At 38.9% G+C, this 24,035-nt stretch overlaps 3 protein-coding genes across 3 annotated transcripts in view; all 3 read left to right on the top strand.

Annotated features, from left to right (window-relative positions):
* The first annotated feature begins 243 nt into the window (after positions 1-243).
* LOC139443763 (paired box protein Pax-6-like) lies at positions 244-1,561 on the top strand. Its single transcript, XM_071224683.1, has 4 exons — positions 244-339; positions 499-600; positions 788-978; positions 1,240-1,561. Exons 1-4 carry the CDS (start codon positions 244-246, stop codon positions 1,559-1,561), a joined length of 711 nt encoding a protein of 236 aa, XP_071080784.1.
* A 1,934-nt stretch (positions 1,562-3,495) lies between these two features.
* Positions 3,496-12,079, top strand: LOC139443194 (uncharacterized). Its single transcript, XM_071224155.1, has 8 exons — positions 3,496-3,687; positions 4,954-5,053; positions 6,333-6,538; positions 6,756-6,920; positions 7,292-7,390; positions 7,834-7,920; positions 8,078-8,272; positions 9,271-12,079. Exons 1-8 carry the CDS (start codon positions 3,565-3,567, stop codon positions 9,664-9,666), a joined length of 1,371 nt encoding a protein of 456 aa, XP_071080256.1. The 5' UTR covers positions 3,496-3,564; the 3' UTR covers positions 9,667-12,079.
* A 6,844-nt stretch (positions 12,080-18,923) lies between these two features.
* The window catches only part of LOC139442891 (thioredoxin domain-containing protein 16-like), a 41,738-nt gene continuing 36,626 nt past the window's right edge, over positions 18,924-24,035 (top strand). Inside the window, exon 1 of the mRNA XM_071223799.1 lies at positions 18,924-19,181. Within this exon, the coding sequence (XP_071079900.1) occupies positions 19,001-19,181 (181 nt within the window). The 5' untranslated portion in view covers positions 18,924-19,000. The remainder of the gene's footprint in view (positions 19,182-24,035) is intronic.

Raw genomic sequence — 24,035 nt, forward strand, 5'->3', positions numbered from 1 at the left:
ATGAACATCGATCTATGCAGTTGGGATACGGTGACATGCATCAACCAAGTCACCGATCCCGTCAGTCGCCTCTTACAAGCATGGGCTGCTGAAGACAAAATCTAACCCCGATCTTCAGGGGTTACGGAATGTATATGTGAGTGGAGGTGTGTCTTCCGGGTAGCATTGCTCATACCACTGCATGTGTACACCCCTACAATATATAACATAACAAGTACAGTATTTTCATTTCTTCAATTCAGTATGAAGGTGAAGAGTCCAGAGATCAAGCCCGGCAAGAGTGACGTCAGCAAAAGGGTACTTCCGGTCAGGAACAGAATCAAGTACTCTGCCGTTCAGGTGAGTACACAAATAGGTTGCACAAAAAATCCCCATCAGAATTCCTACTATTACTTATGCGTGATTGCAAATTATGAGTATGGTTTACAGCAATGTCAAGTCGGGGGAAACCAAAAGGTTAAATTATGAATTTAATTACAACGATATTTTCCTTCACAGTTGAGGCAACTGGAGAAGGTGTTCCTGTCCTCTCAGTATCCTGACAGCTCCATCTTGGATGATCTCTCCAACACCATCAATATTGACGTAGAGAGACTATCGGTAAGCTGATTCTTCATAGTATATGAGCTGATATATAATTTGATAATTTTGATAATTTAATTATATTTATTGATATTATTTATATTATTATTTAATTATAATAATCATGCCAGTTACCATATTTTGTATTTCTAGGAACAACACGTGTGCCACTATGTGTATATATAATGTTTATTATTTTCCACAGATCTGGTTCCAGAACCGTCGCTCCAAGTTTAAACGGCAGTCTAAGGATGGCCACGTGGCCTGGATGAGGAAACAGTTGTATCATGGCGGTACAATCCAGTCACGTGACAGTTCCCAGAAGGAACGGTGTCATGTGCTCACTCCGCGCACTCCTTCCACGTGCATCGACGCTGCTGACAAGGCCAGGTCAAAGTGAGTCTCAAGCTCTTCATTCCAAATAATTTGAATTCTTTGGCACCCAAGCTAAGGAGACAACTAAAAATAAGGATTTGGTGCATTAGCCTGGACGATTTTGTTGTATACTATACCGGATTTTGCACATGCTGTCAAATGATGCAAATATACAGGCTGTGATACAGCTGGAATAATGGGTTTACCCACTCTAATATGATTGTCAGAAATGTATCTACGGACACATACAAACCAATGATTACCAACCGTTCTTCTTTCCAGCCTCCACTACCTGCCAAGCGCCGAACCCAGCTACTCGCCTACATCAGACTACACATGCAGCCTCACGACGTCATCTACGTATCCATCCCCTTACACTATTCATGATGGAGCTTTCAACGACACGCCTGGTACAGAACCCACACGGACCCCTCTTCAGTACTACCCGGCCCCCGAGGTGTCATACCAGGAGGCATATCAATGGGCAGCACAACCTACTGGTCCCTCCTGGCAGTCCTTGGCAACCGGAACCTACCCTTACCAGAGTTATTCCCCCTTCGACTATCCTTCAGTTCATTTTCCTCAAATTGGCTCCAGCTATTAGGCGTGTTTATTGACTTATTCAAGGTATACCCAGGTCATACAAAGTGCTTTTTTCGATGTCATAATGTCGGTCGATGTCTGGTATCTGTAGTTGCTATGTTTGTTAGAGCGACCCATCTCGTCATGTTGACATTGTGTAAATACAAATAAATACATAATAGTTATTTCATTGTCTTCTTATATTTAATCTGATGACAAGTAAAACTCCGTACCCCGTCTTGTTCCGATGTAAACAGCCTTATACACGTACTGACGATTGCGATCTGGGTGACGGACACATAGACAGCAAGTTGGTCTCACTGAAATGTCTCGCCTCCCCAGAATATCTGGTTACGGTTTGTAAATCATTTGCAGTCTCCTTTATTTGTCGTTAATGCTTCACAGGTCTGCATGTACACTCTCTCTATCAATATTTCACGGGCCTGTACACGCCACGTTCTTCTTTCGTCAATTCGGACGAAAAAATGTAAATCTACCCCTTGTTATCCTGACACCATTTACTATTCACGATACATATGTATTTTTAGTAAAAGGAGCTAAATGTGGTCGTAACAGACTGATTGTTAGGACAGACTTAACTACTGGGCTGGAATTGTGGCAAATGTATTTTGGATAGTAAAGTCCACCCATAACATGTACAGATATATTCGCCAAGTGACCACCAAAGATCAGGATACTTATTTGGTCAAACCGGTGTCAGACGAGGTGAAAATATTCAGCAACTCATGCTTGCCGAGGATCGGATGGTCAGGCTCGCTGACTTGGTTGATGCATGTCATCAATCCCAATTGCGTGGATCGATGCTCAATGATGTCAATCACTGGATAGTCTGGTCCAGACTCGATTATTTACAGACCGCCGTACATAGCTGTAATATTGCTGAGTGTGGCGTTAAAAACAAACAAACAAACAAACTTTCAAAATGTGTATTCATATTTAAAGTTTAAAGCAACCGACCTGTTCCCTCAGGCAGGAACGTACAGCGATGATTCACCGGTATTCCTGCCCCATGACTGTGGAATATATTTATTTTATATATAAAAATAATCTAGAAACGCATACAAAAGCAAGTCTAGCCAGCTCTAGCTAGCTCCATGAAATCAGCATAGGGATTTTTTTGTTTATCTTTAGAGTCAAGAAGGATATTGTGTCACATAAGATTTCAGAGACTAAATGTTAATCTAATTCACCGGGTAACAGCTTTTTAAGTTCGGGCTAAATTGTTTTGCTTGTGAGGCCACCATAATCTGGAATTGCCTGCCTAATGATTTCCGAAAAGCTGGACCATAAAGAGACTTCTGCTGGCTTCTTCGGACCCCGTCACGCCCCATATGCAAATGCTCCATGTTTTAATGTAATATATAATAAATGATTCTCCCCTCTTCTTTATACTGAAAACATGTTTTAGCTTTCATGTTCATTTATCATCTCAGATGTTATATAATTGTTTTGGTTATACACATTATTCAGTAATATATATATTATTTTTTGTCAGAATATTAGTTCCGAAGAGGTAATGTTATATTGTTACCTGTAATAACCAACGTTAAATAACATTTCTTGATTTTTCTTGTAGATCTCGGTAAGTCTTTTGTGAAGCCATATTTAAGCAGGTTGCTTATCTTATATATATTTCGCAGCAAGAGTCAATTTTCCACATCAAATCAAATAAATACTTCTCCCTTCTCAAGTCGAGCTCACATGAGCGCTATAACGGGGTGTTAACGATATGTTCCCCGTGGGACCTTTTTCATCAAAGAATATTTCCACTGTTAATTGGTCGATTTGGCTAACTAAGATATAATAAAAGTCAGGTAATACATAGTCAGATACCAAGTCAGGTACTCATTGAGAGATATTGTATTAGTACATCGCGAACACATGTACTATTTCGTGAGGGCATCACGATAGCGTCTTCTCTAACCGGAAGTTGGGAATAACTGGTAAACAAACGTCTCCTCACACAGCCAATATGTGATCGTTTCCAAACATCTCCAATCAACAATGCCTGGATCAACTCAAGTAAGGGAGACCATAGAGCTGCTGTCAACATTACTGAACGAAAATGGAGTATCACTTGTCACCGCAGAAACATTTCGCTTGGCAAAGTTCAACAAATATGAAGCGGTAAGATTTCCGACAGTAAATGGCGTAACCCTGCTTTCCTGTGTTAGGGCAACCTACCATAACACTTCACAAATGATTTTTAATACATATACCGGGGTTTATGATTTTTTAACATTTCGAAGCAGGGTTATGGACGAAAGTTTTACCAACAGGCAACACGAACTAGGCGTTACACAACATTCAAACAAACAAACAAACAAACAAAACATGCAGTGCTATCCCTCCTTAGACCTTGGATTCTCTTTTCTTTTCAATTTCCCTTTATGATCCTTGGGGTTATCAACTTAGCACCCCTTTACAATAAATCAATTGTCAGTAAGGATTAGGGATGTATCACCTCTACAAGCTGGCATGAGAAGTTTGATGACTCCAAATCCCCATAGCACAGATCGTGTGCCCGGTAAAATCCAGCACTGCCCAAATGACATTTGTACGGTCCTACTAAATAACGCCCGGGGGCGTCCGGAAACGTCCAGGAGCGTCCGGGCAATGCCAGGGAGCGTCCGGGAGAATGATACTAAATAATGAAGTGTATTCTATATAATTGTGTTCTTGTATTAATTATACAAAATAACATATAGCTGCTGAAAAATTTACATACCCCCCCTATTCTTTTTAAATGGTGAATCTGCAAAGCAAATACGATTTGATTTTATTCGAACTGACGAGATATTCGTAACGTAGGCTTTGAAGGATACAATGTAAATTTGCTTAGAGAACAAAAATAATGTTCTTTTATAGTGTCATATTCTGCACACTATTCCATAACTAATACTAAAACGCAAACGTTTTCAAAAGTTCATGCATGGCCCCAGATGGTTCACTGAGTGTAAAACGTCCGGTACTATATAGCATCCGGGCAACGTCGGGGAGCATCTGGTGGGAGCGTCTGGGAGGTTTCATCAGACGTCTGGAAACGTCCGGGAGGTTTCATCAGACGTCCGGGAGTTTAAAAAAACAGTGCAGTCAATAAAACATGTCTTTCTCAGTTTGGTAAGATCGTGAGAATATCAACTGGCGTACGTGTTTGCCACGTGCAGCGGCCAGAAACTTCCGGTTACTGGAACTTTTCTGGCCGCTGCACGGGCGTCCTCGGACGTTAAATAGTAGGACCCCATTTGTACAGTTCTTCACATATAAACCATGTTAGGATGATCAAACAGAATTTTTCCTCATCAAGAAGTTGATTGATACTGTTCAGCAGTTTTATGTTTCATTTACAGTGACTACTCATGATTGTCAAGTTGATGTTTTTATCAATTACAGACCCCCGTGATGTGGAAGCTGTTGTTTGAGCTGGTATACTTCAGCAATTATGGAGTAGTTGATGAATCTGCTGTCAAGGCTCAGAGGCAACTTTCAGATGGTGAGGACATCGCTTTTTTATATTGTTATGAACATGATGATTATGATTTTTGCCATTTCATGTTTCCAAAAGCGAGAGACACTCACTTCATTTGGTTGTATCCCATGCTCGTTGTAAGATTATACTAGAATGTTTATGTGAAAAGAAAATGACCACTTATCATGCTTAGCATGCTGAATATGATCAGATGATACATACTTGAACATGTTGAATGGTAACCACCAGGGAAGTCGGACAATCTAACCGTGGATGGAAATTAACCAGAAATTTGTGCTATCCCGAAGAGTGATAACATAAAGCAGTACATCTCAAAATGTTTAAAATTCTACAAGCCCGCAGGATACCTTATCATTAACATGTGATTAACAAAACTGGTCCAGGCTAGCAGGCTAGTGCTAATTTGCATCCCTACTGACCTGACTACTTGCGTGTCACTATAGGCCACACAGCATAGGTCATTGCCTGGTACTATCAACCACTGGTTCAGGATCCACAGAAAAACCATTGTCATACATCTATGATATTGCCTGATGTAACTTATACTTTAATTTTCACTCCCCACCTTTTACCAACAAAACACATATCACATGCAAACTGGAGGAATTAAAAACACAAGTTTACAGATAAGAGCATGTTATTAAGATATACTGTTACAAGGTGATTTCCAAATTGAAACACAGAGGTTAACCCAGAAGTCGACTCACAAATAAATGAATTATGTAATCTGAAATCAATGAATAATCAATTAATAATATTAAAACTCACATTTTTAGGTTTACTATCACAATAGGATATACGATGAGTCAATTTAGCAATAAGTGAACTCATAAATGTCTAGAATTTCGTCACAGTGGAATGTCTTGAAACAGGCCTGTCTCCATTCTTGAATCTAGCATAGTATTGGAAGCTGTCAAGAATCCAGTGTGTCACAAATAGGCATCCAATCCTCACTTGGCAAGTTGATAAGACACAAGTCAGGTCGAAAAAGGTTTCAAATTATCCTCATGTTGCTCCTATATAGGTACAGCCAACCTTCTAGTAATTGTCCCATCCTGAAACTTCTCAAACAACCAAGTCATGTTCATGTTTGCACAGGGGGGATAACTCTAAATTACTCACTGCTGGTGGCAGCTTTCACAATTAGTCCATGACAGCACTTAACATTTTACTGGCACTTCAATCATTTTCTGCCACTGACAATCAGTACACATAAAATTTGCAGTTTCCACTGCCACATAACAATAGATTTGGCCCAAATTGACATGCTTTTTCTTCACAGAGGAGAAGTGTGTCCTTGTCAAACGAGAACTACAAAGCCGTGGTTACATGTCCCATGACTTTGCTCACTTGCCAAATGACACCTCAAGAGGAAGTCGTGAACTGTTGCTGGCTATGGCCTGGCTGATGTGTAAAGAGACACTGATAGAGAGGTTCATGGACAAGTGTACATCTCCCTTGGATGAAAACATTTCACAATGGTGCAAGGTAAGGGAAATCATGTAAAGAAATCTTTTCAAGGACAATGCATGAACCCTATTTGAAAGCTACATGCAGATTTCGGGGGATGATAAACTTGCAGGCCTTTAGCTCCCTGTAAAACACACACACCTAATTAATATATTTTTTAACCTGTATGTTTTTTTATCAAAATAGAGGATAAGCATTTACACAACCATGCGACATGTGTTTCTTGTGTTTGTAGGAATGGCCTAATTCTATTTGTGATTTGGGTCCTACTGCCCAAGGAGATTCGGCTGTGCCACCTGGAGAGAGAGTACAGAGGTTGCTAGTGCTGAATAGTAAACTACGACTCAACCTACGGCGAATGTACGCAGCTCAGCAGCATGAAGCTAAGCTTCTAAACAAGGTATGTTTTCATTTACTCATTTATTTTTGAATGAGTGTGTTGGATACGATCAACAATAATATCCTGTTATTCATGAATTAACAAAATGATGTTTGAGTAATAAATATTTTTCTGCTCCTTGAACTATAAGTAATTTATCATTTTCTGTATCAATATACACAATATATGTGTAAGTCTACAAAATCTTTCTTGAACATCAGTAATACTCCTGAAAGTAAAACACAATTCTGATATCACGATAATGTGCCTTGTTCTGCACACATTTTCAAAAGTCGGTTACTTGAGAACCAGTTGTAGGGATAATGTTCAAATCACATTATCAGTGTTGATACAGGTTATGTAGTAGTACACGTATATAACTTTCATTTCAGATTGAAAATACCACAGCAGGGATATCACTTCGGAAAAGCCGTGACAATTTATCAGCATTGGAAGTCCATTTGCTAAGACACCCACATCTGCTGAAACGAGTAAGGGAATATTGTTGTTTATTGATATCAAACGTTACATTCTGTAGATGACCACTAGTCCGAAGTAACAATAACAGCATACATTTTAACTCTAAACTCTACTGAAATTGATGACAAGGGACCAGCCCAGGTTAGTAGAATAAAGTGGTTAAAGTGTTCGCTCGTCATGCCGAAGACCGGGGTTCGATTCCCCACATGGGTACAATGTGTGAAGCCCATTTCTGGTGTCCCCAAACATTATACTGAAGGAATATTGCTAAAAGCAGCATAAAACCATCCTCACTCACTCACTCACTCACTAGTAGACTTAAATGTGTTTGTCAAAGACAAATAAATAAACATTGGTCTGTTAAATCAAACTGAGAATTGTGAAACCTTTACCGTGTTAGAATTGGGTCCAAATAATTTAATTACATGTCCTGCTTGTGTTTTATCATGCGTAGATGCTGGTGCTACTAGATAAGGACAATGAACGTCTCCAGAACCTCATGAACTGGCGACAACATGAAGACGTATTTTGGAAGTGGATGGTAAGCCGTGAAGAAAAAAGCATTCTAGACCACTGATCTTTCAAAGAGAAAAGTGTTGTTTTTATTGTTTCTACTCATAAGAGTGGATGTGTATACCAAGCACATTCTTGGTGAACCCACCATGATTTGTTTACACAACTCAATTGCTTAATTTCAGGACAGTGTCCTTGACCTGAAGGTGAAGGCTGCAGCAGAAGACCGAGACCAGAGTGAGGCTCAGTCTGGCGCTGTGTATCTCCAGGCCCCAGTCGATGGACCCGTGCAGATGCAACTGGCTAGACAGCAACTGGTACAGTCCATCCTCAGCTATGAGAGCAGCATAAAGTACCTGGAACAGCTGTGGGAGACTAAGGTACTTGTTTTCCTATGTGAGAACAATCATTCTGCCTTTCAGATATCATTGCATAACCAGATTGTTGAGAGGTGACCATGGTGATGCTAAGGTGTGTTAAGGTGAATTGTTTTTAGAAGCTGGAAACCTTGTTTAAGCATGTTTCCACTTTGGATTGAACAGAAGAATGAAAAATGCATAGTGTGAGATAGGATAAGTATATTAATGTACAATTTATTGTCAAGTTTTCCATTCTCTCAGTTGTGTATTGATAGGAATTACAAACAATGACCAGTACGCTTTCCCTCAGCTTCATCTTTATACACTTTTAGTGCAGTATATTTAACTGTTTTAACTTTGTATGCTGGTGATTAGGTCTCTAACTCTGAGACTTAAGGTTCGAATCATGGTTGTGACTTCACTGTAAAAAGTACTAGAAAGTGTAATCCCAAATATAATATCATCTTCCCGAGGCAAGAGAGTTAACTGACTATAAAAGTCCAGTTTCCACCTTGCTAGGCTGGTATTATGGAGTTACATTTTGGCGGGACTAAAGAGTGTCTTCATAGTCCAATCAAAATCTCGCACCGAAATCGAAATCCGGTTCATAAACTGTCCTGCAGATTTCAATCGATTGCAGGATTTGCAAAGCATATGCACCGCCAACTCGGTGTCAGCAGATATTTTCCAAATCTTTTCATGTTTTAAATCAAGGTGCTCATGTGATTTGATACATTTCGCAATGTAAGACCCATTTTATCACAATATAGATCTTGATTTTCGATCAGATCGTCCTGACTGGGCACCATCATTTTTTGTGAAGTAAACGCAAGTGATACGAGAGGTGATATCTGATTGGTCCATAGGAGAGGCTGAGAAGGGACATAACTCATAATAGCCACTGGTGGTGCTACGATCGAACCCAGTAATTCCAGCCTAGTTCGGCAAGGGTGGAAAGTCAGTTAACTCTCTTGCCTCGGGAAGATGGTATAATATATGTTATATTGTTCTCCTTGCAGAGACAGGAAATCAGCAACCATGAGCTTGACAACTTAATAGCCTCAATCAACATGGACATATCAGTCCACAAGGCTAACCTCATGCTAACTGCTGCACATGATGTAGCTGGGACACTCAAACCAGAACCTTCGTTCAGACTGGCAAGTAGAGCACGCTCCCGGGGTCAGGGCAAAGTGGCAAATGTGCAGCATTCCCCCGGTGAAGGTGGGGACAGTTGTTGCACAGATATTACCAGAGTGACAGAGGAACTGACACATCAGATTCAGGACATGCGCACTCAACTCACCCAGATGCACCGGGAGTGTCAGAAGACACTAATGGGACTAGCCCGGAACATACCCTCTGCTATCTGTATAGAACCAACAGCAGTCCGACAATCCGACCTGTATGCGTAGAATGGGAATCTGTGATCTTCCATATCCTCGACGGTTTTCCATTCTGGTTTGATAAATACCCTGGACCCATTCTCCACCATAGCTTTCTATCGGAAGTGACATCACCATCTCCATTAGGGCTGTAACAATGCACCGATACCTATATATCATCGATACTTAGGTACACACAATACTTGAATCATCAGTTTGTGAGATCGCGATATGCTGTAAGTAGAACAGGAACTAATAGAGTTACCTCCCAAAATGGCAGAAGTAGCATAGCGCCACCTTTAAGCATGGCAGAACACGACGACTTGTTAGCTGAGTATGCTCCGACTAACTGTAACATTTATTAACAATCCCTTCATTTAAAACTGTTTTGATCTTGTGGTTTTCTTTGTTAATGATTTTGAGATATCAATACATAGATGTATGAAGAAGGAGGTCTTAGAGATGTATTTCAGTAATTTCATCATTTCTTACTATTTGATTTGGTGTATCCTAATACCAGTAGTATCGTCAGTCCGTATCATGATACGAATCTAGCGCAAGATACCAGGCGATACTCAGCTCTAATCTCCACATATTATCACCAATTCAGAACAGAATTTCTCACATTGGTCATGTTGGTGAGCTTGAAATCAGTAACCAATCAATATGACTCCCTAAAAAGAGTTTGGCATTAATCTAATTTCAAGCCCTTTGTATGTTCTAATAAAATCCATACACTGTTACTAATGATCTTTTAGCTGTATTACATTATTTTGAATGGAGAAGGAAGTACTTGCCTTATCAGGCATCTGACAGTTGTATTTGAGATGGTATGCCACACACCTAGTTAAGTACTGGTGATTTTACCACTTTTTTCAATCATGAAATAACGTGTATTTTACCAACAGCTATTTTTAACGAAGTGTCCTTCAAGCTGGACTCTTTGATTTGAAGCTATGGTGTCCAGGGTATTTATCTTGATAGACATGATAGAGTGGAGGTGTATTACACTGGAGTATCAAGGAAGGAACTTCCAGTGCCATATACCTTTCCATCACTTAGTATAACAGCTCCTCATGACTTAGAAAATTCTTCCTGATGACGTTTTCGGAGGGGGTAGGGGTTGGGGGTTGATGTATAGACAAGATGTTTACTAGTACAACTGTATGTCTGGATTCAGGAAAACAGAGGGGAATGCACAACATGCTTAAGCAGGAGATTTGTTTTTCAGTGTTAGCTTCTGATTAATTCTCCCTGAGGAATATACAGATAAGACTTCTGTTTGACCGATTCTTCTGTTCTCCCCTCTGTCCATTGATCCCCAGGGTATTTTCACCTTTGGATCAGTTTAATATGGTGAAGATTAAGGCTAAAAAAGATCATAGCCTTGGTTCTCAGGCACCGCCTGCATCATCATGAAGTCTGCCGCACGGTTCGTTTTTATTTCCTAATACCCCAAAACAATGCGATCCAATATGGCACGCAGTTACTTCCCCTTACATGCGCACTGCTTTATTGTGTATCTGGTGTTATGGTAGTGGCGGCAATAACGCTTTCCCAGGTTGATGGTACACAACTGTTTATCTGGTTACATACTAGTTTGAACAAGCAAAAATAAAATAAAACGCCACCTGCCCCCACTATATTTTCAAAAGTCATTGCTTGAGAACAAGTTCTTTTACTTTTGTAAGCCTAATATATACATTTAGTTCTGTGTATACCTTGTTCCATACACTTTTGATATACAGAGAATGTGTATTGATTCATATAGAACTACTGTGCATAATTTGACATGAAGAATTGGAAGTGGAAACCATTATGTGCATCGGCTCTGTCTGCTAGTGCTAGAATGTTGCACATGTGGTGCAGTGGTCTATTGCATTGTAATAGGCTGTGCAGAATTATGTCCCTTAGTCAAGCTGAGTTTGAATCCTTGATAATGATCTTAGATATTTCTAAAGTGGCAAATGTTTTCCACACTATTAAACCTAATTCACTATCTAGATGTACAAGCATTAAAAAACAACGTTGTAGTTCTTACTCCTTTGGGGTTTAATTTCATTTATTTTTGCATGTGATGAAGACAGCTTTAATTCATATATTCATAATTAGAAACAATACTTCATACCAATTAATTTGCCAACCAACCAACCATAATTTTGAATTCTCTGAAATCATAACATCTGTTGTTTTTAAACCTTTCCTGAAGGATTCATCAAGTGGTGCTGCTTTAGAGTTACCTCCCTTTCATGACCAGTGCCTGGTGGCGTCTGCTCGCATTCAGTATGTGCCTCTATCAAAGTAAACTGCTGAAACAAGCCAGCAGGTCCAGGAACAGCCCTCATGCCATGCAGCAGTAGCCAATGTAGATCATAGACACATGGTTGTTTTGTTACGGGATGTTGACAGCTGCATGAAACTCAGAAGGCATTATGCATCAGCAGAGTTTAGAACAAGTAAGGTTAATAATTTATGGATGAACAACTTCTTTATTACAATTAACAACGACGTTTCAGTGTAGGTTCTAACACCGTTATCAAGCAAGTGGATAAGGGTGTTAGAACCAACACCGAAACGTCACTCTTAATTGTAATAAAGAAGTTGTTCATCCATAAATTCTTTTCTTTACTTACTACTCCAACTTCTAAATGCCTATCAAAGAAGTTAAAAAAGTTTAGAACAATTTCAAGTAGCTGACTGGACTTTTGCCACATAAAATTCCCACAAAGACATTGCTTCACAACTGTCAGTTTTTTTAGATTTGTCTTACATCATGAATACTTTGCCAAGTTTTGTATTCAAATATAGGTAAATAAAATAAGGAGACCTACATATCAAACTTTTAATGGAAATTTGGGACACCTGTATTTGAAAATTGCTTGAATGTTTCTGGCTTTTGTCTCCTAGACCAGCATATTGTCTAATATTTATTGTCTAATACTTGTTTTGAAATAAGTGTTGCAATATGATACATATCGCCATATACGAATATTATTATATCATTGTCCCAAGATATTGTTAAATTTAGAGACACATTTGATGTCTTTTGTGTACACAATCTGATGAGAATATTCTGGTATGTTTTGCAACATGATATAGCAGTTGTAATTAGCTGTGCACTTGATGCCATACATTGTCATAGCATTGCCACACAATGTTACAAGGTGAGACTCAGTGAGGCATATCATGACTGGGAAAGGGACTGGTTCAAAAGTTGGATATCCGATAAACAAACTGAATTCCTTAAGTTTTGAGACATATCTCCCTACTCACCAAAAACATTAATTCTGACAATGTTGAATTCCGGGTTTAGTGGTCTTTTTTTTCCTTGCTATGTTGTGTTTTTCCCTGTTTGTTTTTTTATAGCATGAAGTTTATTAATAGGTGTTGACAATCATTTGTAGGCAGGGCCATAAACTTAAGGAATTTAGGTGTTTTTGGACATCAAACATTTGAATTGGTCTCTAAACACACATAGTTAAGACACAGTGTGGCACACTGTGTGGCTGTAATTGGTTGTTTGTTGAGCATAATGTAGATGAGTTAACATGCTAAGGCATTTTCCTGCATGTACGTTGTTCATTGTTTTTTGTTTGTTGTTTTTATGCATGAAACACTGCCGTTTGATGAGAATATCTAATATAATGTACACATGGATGCTGAATCGTTGTCAATAGTAACTCTTAAACAGATTTGGAACTGCAATAATGAGAATGTAGATTTAAAAAACATTTCTAATGACCCCCCAACAGTATTATTCATTGAAAAGAAATCCGTTCATCAAATGTGTAGTTGAATGTCATCAAGTACCTTGTATATATACTACACAAAAGACGTCAAGGACTACCCAATTCTTTCATATTACTATAGTTAATTTGTCATGGCATGGAAAATTAACTATAGTAATATGAAAGAGTCAGGCGGTCCTTAGCTTCTTGTAAGTAGTATTGATATATTAAAAAACTATATCTGAAATGTTTTAATGAGAAATTTGACAAATAACTGCTGCTGAGATATACTTGTCATGTTTATACAAAAACTTCGTCCTGTTGTATAAAGTGTATTCTTCCAGGTAAACTGAGTTTGTTTTATTTGTTAGGGTACAGTGTCACGCCCATCTGACACCCGATGCATTTAGTTGCCATGTGCAAACATATGCTGATGGACATCAGTTACCCTGTCATGTAACTCATCTGTTGTGGATTCTAGAAGCAGTATAACCTTGAACATAGCGATAACCATTGGGGTTTTTTTAAGTTGAGGGCTGTATAGAGTGAATGTATCACAGTTATATCAGTGGTTGATTTCATGGACCATGTCCACGTTAGGTTGTGATGTTTGTCACATGAGGAGACATGGTGTGAAATATATTTGGAATGACACATTTATTTCCGACAATTCTTTAACTGCTATAAAACCTGGCTATTAAAAAGGAAAATACTGAATCAGATATTAGTGACCAGACCATAATGTCTATCCCATTGTATTGTATCTGAGGCTAAGCCCCTCCCCTCAAAGGATATCTCCCATCAAGTTTTTATTCCTGAAATTTGTGCACCCAGTCCCCAATTTAGTTAACTCAGTACAATGTCATTGTGTGTATGTTGTACTCATTGGTGCTGCACTTAACGGTAAATATTCCTTTCTTTCATAAAATAGCACTCCATGTAATATGTATCCTCTTTCATACTGATTTATGTCATATACAAATACCAGGTCCTGTGTTTAAATTGAGGTTCATTAGAATCTTGGTTATTCTTTTCAGTCGCATCAGGTAACATTCTTCTGCAACAATATGTGAATCCTTTTGTATTTGACACTGTAACATGACTGACTGCCCCTGCTGAGGTACCATGTTAGGAGACCGCCTCTGTGGTCTAGTGGTGGAGCACCTGCCAGGAGAGCAGAAAGTTTGGGCTTCGATCCCTTGCCGTGTCATACCAAAAGACGTTAAAAGAAAGTATTTGTTGTTACCCTGGTTGGAGGCGGCATTGAGTGGTCGGCTCGGAGTCAGTATTCTGTGTCTGAGTGTGGTATTAATGTTAAACTGCAGCATGGTATCTCAGTGAGCTAGCCTAAAAATTCGGCATTAGTCCGGACTAGTACACGCAGCCACAAACTCGCATGCATGCACGTCACTTTATGATTAAATGGGACCATAAACCCCATTATATTTTCACCTCTCCTGACAATGTCATGTACGCGTCAGTGGAGCGTAAGTAAGCGGTCGTAAAATACGTATATCGTCGTACAAGAACAGTTGTGAAGTACACTGAATGGTCTGTCTTACAGTCCCTGAAACAAATATGTCCAATACAGCCAATGCAAGTCTATAATATTTGGCAAGTCTAGATTACTGCAGTATCAGGACCTGATAATAAAGAAAGTCTCTTGACTCCTTTTGATTATATTGTATAACTATAATTTCTGTAAAATATGTTCATTTCAGGGACGAGATGTTGGTCTTTACTCTGACGTAAGGTTTATACAAAAGAGGCATTATTGTACGGTGTCCTAGGTTTCAAATATTATTACTATGCCTTTGTCTTAATCTCTATTTATAAATATCTGACGTACTTGCGTTGTGTGCTGTAATATAGGTAACAGCAATCGATGACAAGTTCACTTCAAATTAAATAACATTTAATTAACGGCCATGTCCCTTGTTGGTCGCCTCAATGAAAATCATTTAGAAACAACATTTTGTTGAGTTGGAATCCCAGTAAGTAGATAACAGCTTGCTATAAGCCTCGATATCACTAACTTATTATTGTACACCAATCCATTCTAGATTGGTTAATTCTAATTTATAACCGTGCGCAGGAGTAGGAGATATGGTACATCCAGTCCTCAGCGGTTTGTGAAAACCTATTAACACAACATATAAATATGATTAACGATGTGTATCAGGTGTCCGTGGACCTTTTATTGACCCAACACTTTTATAACCCGCTGTAGACGATTAACGAGCATATATTTGGATAGTAAATGTTTACGCCTGGGTTCTGACGTTCCGGAATAGACTCGCACATTTGTCAGGCAAGCACCGTGTACTTTATAAACAAAAGTCCCGCCATTGCCTCTTTGACTACCTGCTTATACCTCCACAGACCGCCTCCGTGGTCTAGTGGTAGAGCGTCCGCCCGGAGAGCGGAAGGTCAGGGGTTCGATCCCCGGCCGCGTCATACCAAAAGAAGTTAAAAGATGGTACTTGTTGTTACCCTGTCTGGCGCTCGGCATTAAGGGGCTCAAACAAGGACTGGTCGGCTCGGAGTCAGTATACTGTGTCTGAGTGGGGTATTCATGTTAAACTGCGGCATGGTATCTCAGTGAGCTAGCACTATAAATCGGCATCAGTCCGGACTAGTACAAGCAGCCACACACACACACGTACATGCACGTCGCTATATAAGTGCAATAATCTTGGACGCGACGTTAAACACCATTCACCTCACCTTATACCTCCACAGTATTAAAGGGGACTATGCACTGCCAATATGGCAGTCTACCCAAATTTGATCCATTTCCGTAAAGGCAATCATTTTGTACATAACCAACTCTCTATTTATTACATATGATTATATATAAAAAGTATAACTACGATATCAAAAGTAATCTTCTTAAATTCAAGCATGGCATTATGACAACACCCTGACATAGACTAAACATTGGAAACACAGTCTGAAGCATTTACAGTCTCCCTTTACTAGATATATTTATAAACCTCCGGTGACGTCATCCTATTGTTCACCAGTCGGGTTAAATCTCATAAACAGGGACGTTGTAATGTCCCCGGGATTTTATAGGATATTCAAGTCATATTTGCTATATAATGTGTTATAATATCCCAGGGATTTTATATAATGTCCTGGGTATTTTATTAATATAACTTCCGTTCAGATTGTAACATGTAATGAAATGTAAAATCAAATGACAAATATTTTCTTTATATTCCCGAGGACTGAACACGCAACCTTCGTTTCTGTAGCCCAGTGAGTGTACCACTAGGTTAGAGAGGCGTTGATAAGTCGCACTGCTTTTAGAATGTCCTTTTCAAGATCCGTATGCCAGCAACAGATATTTTGTTGATAAATGTTGATAAATGTTGTTTAAAGTTTCTTTTTTTCGGTTTATAAGTAAGATAAAGCACTTCCCCTTGCCAGCGTGTTTTATCCTATACGTGTTTTATCCTATACGTAACTAGAGTGCCGGACAAAATACGCTCGTGTTTGATGGTGGCTAAAACTGAAACAAACAAGAAATGGTTATTCGATGGGGATGTATTTAACACGTGTATAGTTACGCGCCTCATGTTTCGGTGACTGTTTTCAGAATAGTAACGTTTGGTAATTATATGGTTCAGTCCAATTTTCAAGTGTATATTTTCTTTTGATCGGCATGAAGTTTATTTCATCTACTGCTAGAAGGACGTCGTCAGACCGAGGGAGCTATATGTTAACACATGCTGTGGGCCAGGCACCGTGTGTAAATGTTGTAACAGCTATTCATATTGGCACTGTCTGAGACCAACATACCTCTAGCCCTTCCGAAACTTCACAATTTGTTCACATATGAAAAAAATAAGACTGATGGATTTCTTGTTTTCTGCAACGTACACTTTTCAGATTGGCGTTGACTGCCTATAGTAAAGTTCAGTTTCAATTCGCATCGAAAGGTGAAACGTAATTTATAATTCGGAATTATAGAAATCATTTTAAGTTAGAAGGGACTCTGGGCAAGGATTAGATAATGGAAACAAAAATAATATTCACTTGTCCTGTATAGTCCGACAATAACTAGCTATTCCACGACCGGTAATAACCCCAACATATGTTGTCGTTATCTGCTTTGATCGATGTTTTGTTGTCAAGATTGATTTATGAGTCAACCAATTTCCAACCCACCCAGGACTATCTAATCACATATATCACAAGTTATCCCTTGTTTACTACATATATACGCAGTCGACTTCGAATATGACGAACACCATGACACCCAAAAATCGGTTCTGTATCAGATATTCTACTAGATATGCTCAATTTATGCTCGAGAGGTGAGTGAGTGAATGTATGAGGGTGACACCCACCCATACATACCCACCCTGATCCACCCTGCCCACCCTAATCCACCTATCTACTTTTTCACTCTGAGTCCCATTGTTCCTGAATCCTGAATACAGCTTTACACAATTCGAAAAAGCATTGAGATAAGGATGCGAGTTAAATTGGGGGGGGGGGTCGAACAAAATAAAATAATAACGAACACCCACTAAATATACCGCGATTCCCGCGTACCAAAAGCTAGACAGACTCATAGGAATATTTCTTTACCTCCCAAATGATGATAATTTTCTCCACAATATCATCATACTTGGTATTGTATAATATGGAAATATCGGTGAATGTTTGTGCTGTAACCAATTTCTCTGTGTTTTTTGTCCGGTATTCTGTACATTGTGTAATACTTATATAAATCAAATGCATATAAGAAGAGCAATAAACTAAATCATTAAAAAATGTACAGTAAAATCACATCTGCAACTGAAACAGAACAACGTCCAATTAAAATTGACTTAATGAGTGTCAAGTGCTGTACATCTCGAAAGGCGACTATGCTTGTCGTAAGAGGCGACTAACAGGATCGGGTGGTCAGGCTCGCTGACTTGGTTGATGCATGTCATCGCATCCCACATTGCATGGATCGACGCTCATGATGTAAATCACTGGGTTGTCTGGTCAACACTCGATTATAACAGATCGCCGTCAAATAGCTGGAATATTGCTGAGTGCGGCGTCAAACCGCAAACAAACAAACAATATATATTTTTGTCCATTCATAAACAAATGTCTAATTCGGGTCCAATGAAAATTTGAACATGAAAGTGAAAATAAGTTATTTGTCTTTCCTGCATAACATAAAGTAGTTGAAATTTGCATAAATCAGGTCGAGATCTTATTAATTTTTTTAATGGACCCTGTTCTTTAATCATTGTTATGGCATTGTTTTTACCTTACATAATATGTAAATTTCGTGTCTATTATTATAATGTGCGTCCATTTGCACGTGTTCTGCCATTCAGTTTTCAGTATATGTCTTTGTCGCTTTTGCCGGAGGCTTTTTTTTGGTACTATATTGATTTTTAATACGCCCGCGTGAATGTATTATGCAAGTGAACATTCGGCAAATGATATAGCGACTAAATCAGGTTGAAGCTCATTGGAGCGTTGTATGAGGAAGATCCATTTGAGGCGTTTCGATTGGTCAATCTGCCGCCGGAAGCCGTGTCAATGTGCTTTGCTTGACAGTATGTTTACAGTGGGTGGCTGTAGATCGGTGTAGGAAGTTGAACAGTGTCCTCCTCGACATGGCGTTAATATTCAGCATTGGCAGCATCTTGAATATCGTCCTGGGTCTACTCGTAGCATTTGTATGTGCGGAGCCTTCGATTCCATTTGACTTCAAGCATGTAGAGATCCTGACGCCTGAATCACATACGTCACTTCAACATAAGCCATTCGTCAGTGTGATTTACTACTACAAGCGTGGTGAGATGTTTTCTGTGTATTTTATAAATGGCAGATATCTAGTGGGCAGGGCAGCTGTTTACACGCTGCTGATCGCGCTTCTCTGATTACAACTAGCCTTCATGAATTTGTAGATGAAAGAACCCCACCCCACCCCCAGGTTAGATACGGGTGGTTCTCTCTTGGCACTGTATAGTCTTCTTCATAAGACACTATACATCCTGCACTAAACAAAATTTTCATTTTTGTCTAATTTATCGAACTAATCCAATATGTTTTATCTGAGCAAGAAATGGCAATCTGGTATTCAGTTTTGGATACTGGACTGATTTATATACTGGGATCATCCAATCCTTGTACATGTTGTAAGCATCTTTAGGGATTTTTCAGGGGTGCACAGATGGAACCTTGTCAAATACACCTCTCCATGCATATGCTTTTCTTAGATCAGGTTTGAAACTTACTGTAGGCCTATATTACATTTGTAGGTACTGGGCACACATTTCTGTGAATACTGGGAATGAATTACCTGGATTAATAATATATATGACATTAATTTTACCTTCAACTTCAACAGATCCGTGGCATGTAAATCTTGTGCCAGGCCAATAGTTATCCATTTGCATGGGTCTTCACGGCCTGCAGTAAAATTACGAGTCAATTTATTTGTCACAATAAGCTGCACTTCGGAGCTCACTCTGGCGTAACTTGTCTGGGATATCTGTATAAATGTAATCTTGCTTGCCTTCTTGATCCATAGGGGCGGTCGGGTAGCCTAGTGGTTAAAGCGTTAGCTCGTCACACCGAAGACCTAGGTTCGATTCCCAACATGGGTACAATGTGTGAAGCCCATTTCTGGTGTCCCCCGCCATGATATTGCTGGAATATTGCTAAAAGCGGCGTAAAACCATACTTACTCACTCTTGATCCTTACGAAGCTCTGTATGTACTGCTCCACTTTTACTTTCTGACATATCTTCTATTAGCAACTGTCGGAAGCAGCTAGGGATTTTGCAGCTAGGTTAGCTGTGTTAGGGTTTGGGTAGGTTACCCCCAACTCTATCCTTAGTTCTTGCATCCCCTTTCAGATCAAGCACACCTTTACACTTATTAGGGTAGGGCACCCCTTTCCAGTCAAACACCCTTCGCAATCTAGGTTCTATGCTCCACTCACACAGTGCTACTTAACTGAGACAGTAGTTCTGGTTGTTTTGGTTTGTTTGTTGTTTAATGCTGCACTCAGCAATATTCCAGCTATTCAAGCGGTCTGCAAATAATCAAGTGGGAGATCTGTAATCATATGCAATTTTTTATTTTTTTATATTTTATATGACAACAATGATTACCGACGGTGAGGTGAGGTGAAATTGGGTTTAACGTCGCGTCCAAGATTATTGCACTTATATAGCGACGTGCATGTACGTGTTTGTGTTTGTGTGGCTGCTTGTACTAGTCCGGACTGATGCCGATTTATAGTGCTAGCCCACTGAGATACCATGCCGCAGTTTAACATGAATACCCCACTCAGACACAGTATACTGACTCCGAGCCGACCAGTCCTTGTTTTAGCCCCTTAATGCCGGGCGTCAGACAGGGTAACAACAAGTACCATCTTTTAACGTCTTTTGGTATGACGCGGCCAGGGATCGAACCCCGAACCTTCCGCTCTTCGGGCGGACGCTCTACCACTAGACCACGGAGGCGGTCGATTACCGACGGAAACATGCACAAGCATGGTCATGTGTATCCTGGTGGCAGTCACATATTGTCTTGAGTGAAGCTATATCCTGTTAGCCAGGCTGTTTAGAGACATACTCTGTGTCTGTTGTTTAACAACACACTCTGCAATATTGTGATCTATGATTGTCATGCAGATAACTCCGGGTTCAGTTCACCAGCTCATTTCTATTGTCCTGCGGTGTGATATTGTTGGAACATTGCTAAAAGTGACATAAAGGCCATCCAACTCACCCTATCTATATGATGGCAGATACACACTGGCAACACAACGTCGTCAGTCTAATAGCAGGCATGATAATAACCAGTTACACTAATCAACCTCCCGAGGTAAAGGAGTTAACTAACTGCAAAAGTCTAGTTTCCACCCTTGCCGAATTAGGCTGAAATTTCTGGCCTGAAACGTAGCACCACTAGTAGCTGTTATTAGTTATGTCCCTTCTATTGACCAATCAGATTCCACCTCTCACATTACTTGCTTCAAACAAAATGGCCGCGTCCAGTCAAGACAATCTGATCGATAATCAAAATCTACATTGTGATAAAACTGTTCTTACTTTGTGAAGTGCATCAAATCACATGAGCACCTTGATTATAAACATGAAAAGATTTTGAAAATATCAATTGATGCAGAGTTGTCGGTACACATGCTTTGCAAATCCTGCTATCAACCAAATTTTCCACGTCAGTTTACGAACCTGATTTCAATTTTGGTTACGAGATTTTGATTGGACGATGCATTGACTCGTTAGTCCAACTATGATGTTTTGAAATGTCTGCCATTAAAGTTATCTCCTTGTGATAAGAACTCTTGTTGATAAGAAGAAGACTCATCATACAATTCGTTCATTTCAGAGTCAAGATGTTGGTCTCATGACTTGGAAGTGGAACCTTCGATACTGAGAATTTGTCTAGATACTCTTAATCGTGATAATTTTATGAAATTATTGTTGCAATGTTTAGAGTTTTGTTTGTAAGTTTCTTAACCATGTCAACGGTTTCACAATTGAAAGGTGTGATCAACTATTAGGCCTAGCTATCGATACAGATCATAGAGATCGATAATCGTTTACTAAATATCGATCAATTATCGATAAATATCGGAGAAGTGTCGTAGAAAAAAATCCTAAAGAAATAAACATATTTATCTCCACAGGTGAGTGGTGGCAGATTTAGTCAGGGATTACTCAGTGGACATTTGATATATAACAAAAACTAGCTACTTTCCATCTTCAGTAATTAACATTGACAACAACAAGTCTGTTTTGGTAAATCTTTATTTCATCACAATAGTTTATGTAAGGTATTATTGATGACACAATTTTCATATCTATAATCATTAATATTTCTTCCCATCGATGATAATTCCGATTATTGATTTATTTTTGCCAGCCCTGTCAGCTATGCACATTATAGGCAGTAGTAATGTTCACATCAAATTGTGTTGATCACTACTGATGTCTATTCAGTCAAGGACTTAGTCCCCATGCCCAGTCTCTCCATGCTTCAAGCCAAAATAATAATGAAGAGAATCCTGAAACTTGTACATGAATATTCATCATGTTCATATTCCGATGAGTTCTGTTTGGACAAGCTTTCTTGTCTTCTATTCCAAAGAACGTTCGTTGCCTGCCTCTGTTTAACACCTGCAGTATATGAGATTGAGGTGAATTTATAGAATAACATCTAGTCTCTGAAATGAACATATTTTACAGAAAAAACAGTAATTAACTTACAGTTATAAAATATAATAAAAAGGAGTCCAGAGACTTTCTTTTTTTTCCTGATACTGCAGTAAGCTAGACTTACCAAACATTATAGACTTGCATTGGCTGTATTGGATATATTTGTTTCAGGGACTGTATGACAGACAAGTGAATTTACAGAATTCGTTATTTGTTTGTGAAATTAAGTTTGATAGCTGAGTCTGTTCATACTGAATTGTAAAACAGTCAAACATAGGTCTGGGTGCCATTGTTCAAAACTACCTTAGCACTACGACTGTCGTAAGCCTATGTTTAGAAATGGAAGTTACGATCACCTTAGTGCTAAGATCACTGGACTTTTCACCTGGTTAAGGTTTCCTCAGTTAATCTTTAGCCAAAGAACAAATACCTGTATTTGCTTGGCTGGTGGTTTCAGGCTTTAAAATACTGAAACCTAGGTTATGGTTCCGAGCTAGGTCATATTTATCGAAATGATTTTATTGCCATGGAGCATAAGTATTCTTACATGGAAGTACAATTTGCTGTGGATGAGATTTCAAAGTGGAAGAGCTCTTTTTCCAAGAACCCTGAAACCTAGCAGGGCATACCTTTATCAGTGATTGTTTAGGTAACATGATCTGATTATACCCTAGACATTTGTGTCATGTTCCCGGGGTATGTCTGCACCTGCTCCAGATAAGTCTGCAGCAAATGTCAGTCAAAATTACCAAATGAGAATAATACAAATTCCTCTTTCATGTAATATAGTTATAACTAGTGTGATGGCTTGGTTGAGGTGACTTTTATTCCTCTGATACTAGAACTAAGAAAAAGGAATAGGCTTCATGGTACATCATTGCATTGAATGCAGTGTTATTCAATGCAATCTCCAAATACCTCTGAAAATAGTAATCTGATCTCAAATAAAATCTCAAGTTTTAACAAAATAAAAAAAAATCCAAATTTACCTGGGAATTGCCCTTATTTTGAATCCTACAAAAATCTCAGTGTTCATGATAAGCTGGACATATTAGAGTGAGTGAGTAAGTATGGCTCAAATAAGCTACTGGCTGTTTGTGAATGTTATATATATATACACATTTATATCCCAGTAGTACATGTAATATAATTAACGTGATTGATGTGGTTTAGCTATTTCCTTGTAAATGCAAGCTTCTGCTGAATTCTTTATTGTTATAATTAGGTGGTAAATTTTGTTGTTGTTTTTTCTTTATGTGTTAAACACTGTTAAACATGTTCAACACATTCAACAAATTTTGACCAAGTTGAACATTTTTGTACATATGCTACACTCTTTGTAATACCCTTCACATGCGCCTCAATACATATGTGTATATATGTGCATATGTGTGTAGAAGTACATACGTGAGTAAACTTGTCATGTGAATGCGTCATGTGTGTATATTTACAC

Source organism: Haliotis cracherodii, unplaced genomic scaffold (assembly GCF_022045235.1).
Source record: "Haliotis cracherodii isolate W230 unplaced genomic scaffold, xgHalCrac1.p SCAF_5, whole genome shotgun sequence".
Taxonomy (NCBI): Eukaryota; Metazoa; Mollusca; class Gastropoda; order Lepetellida; family Haliotidae; genus Haliotis; species Haliotis cracherodii.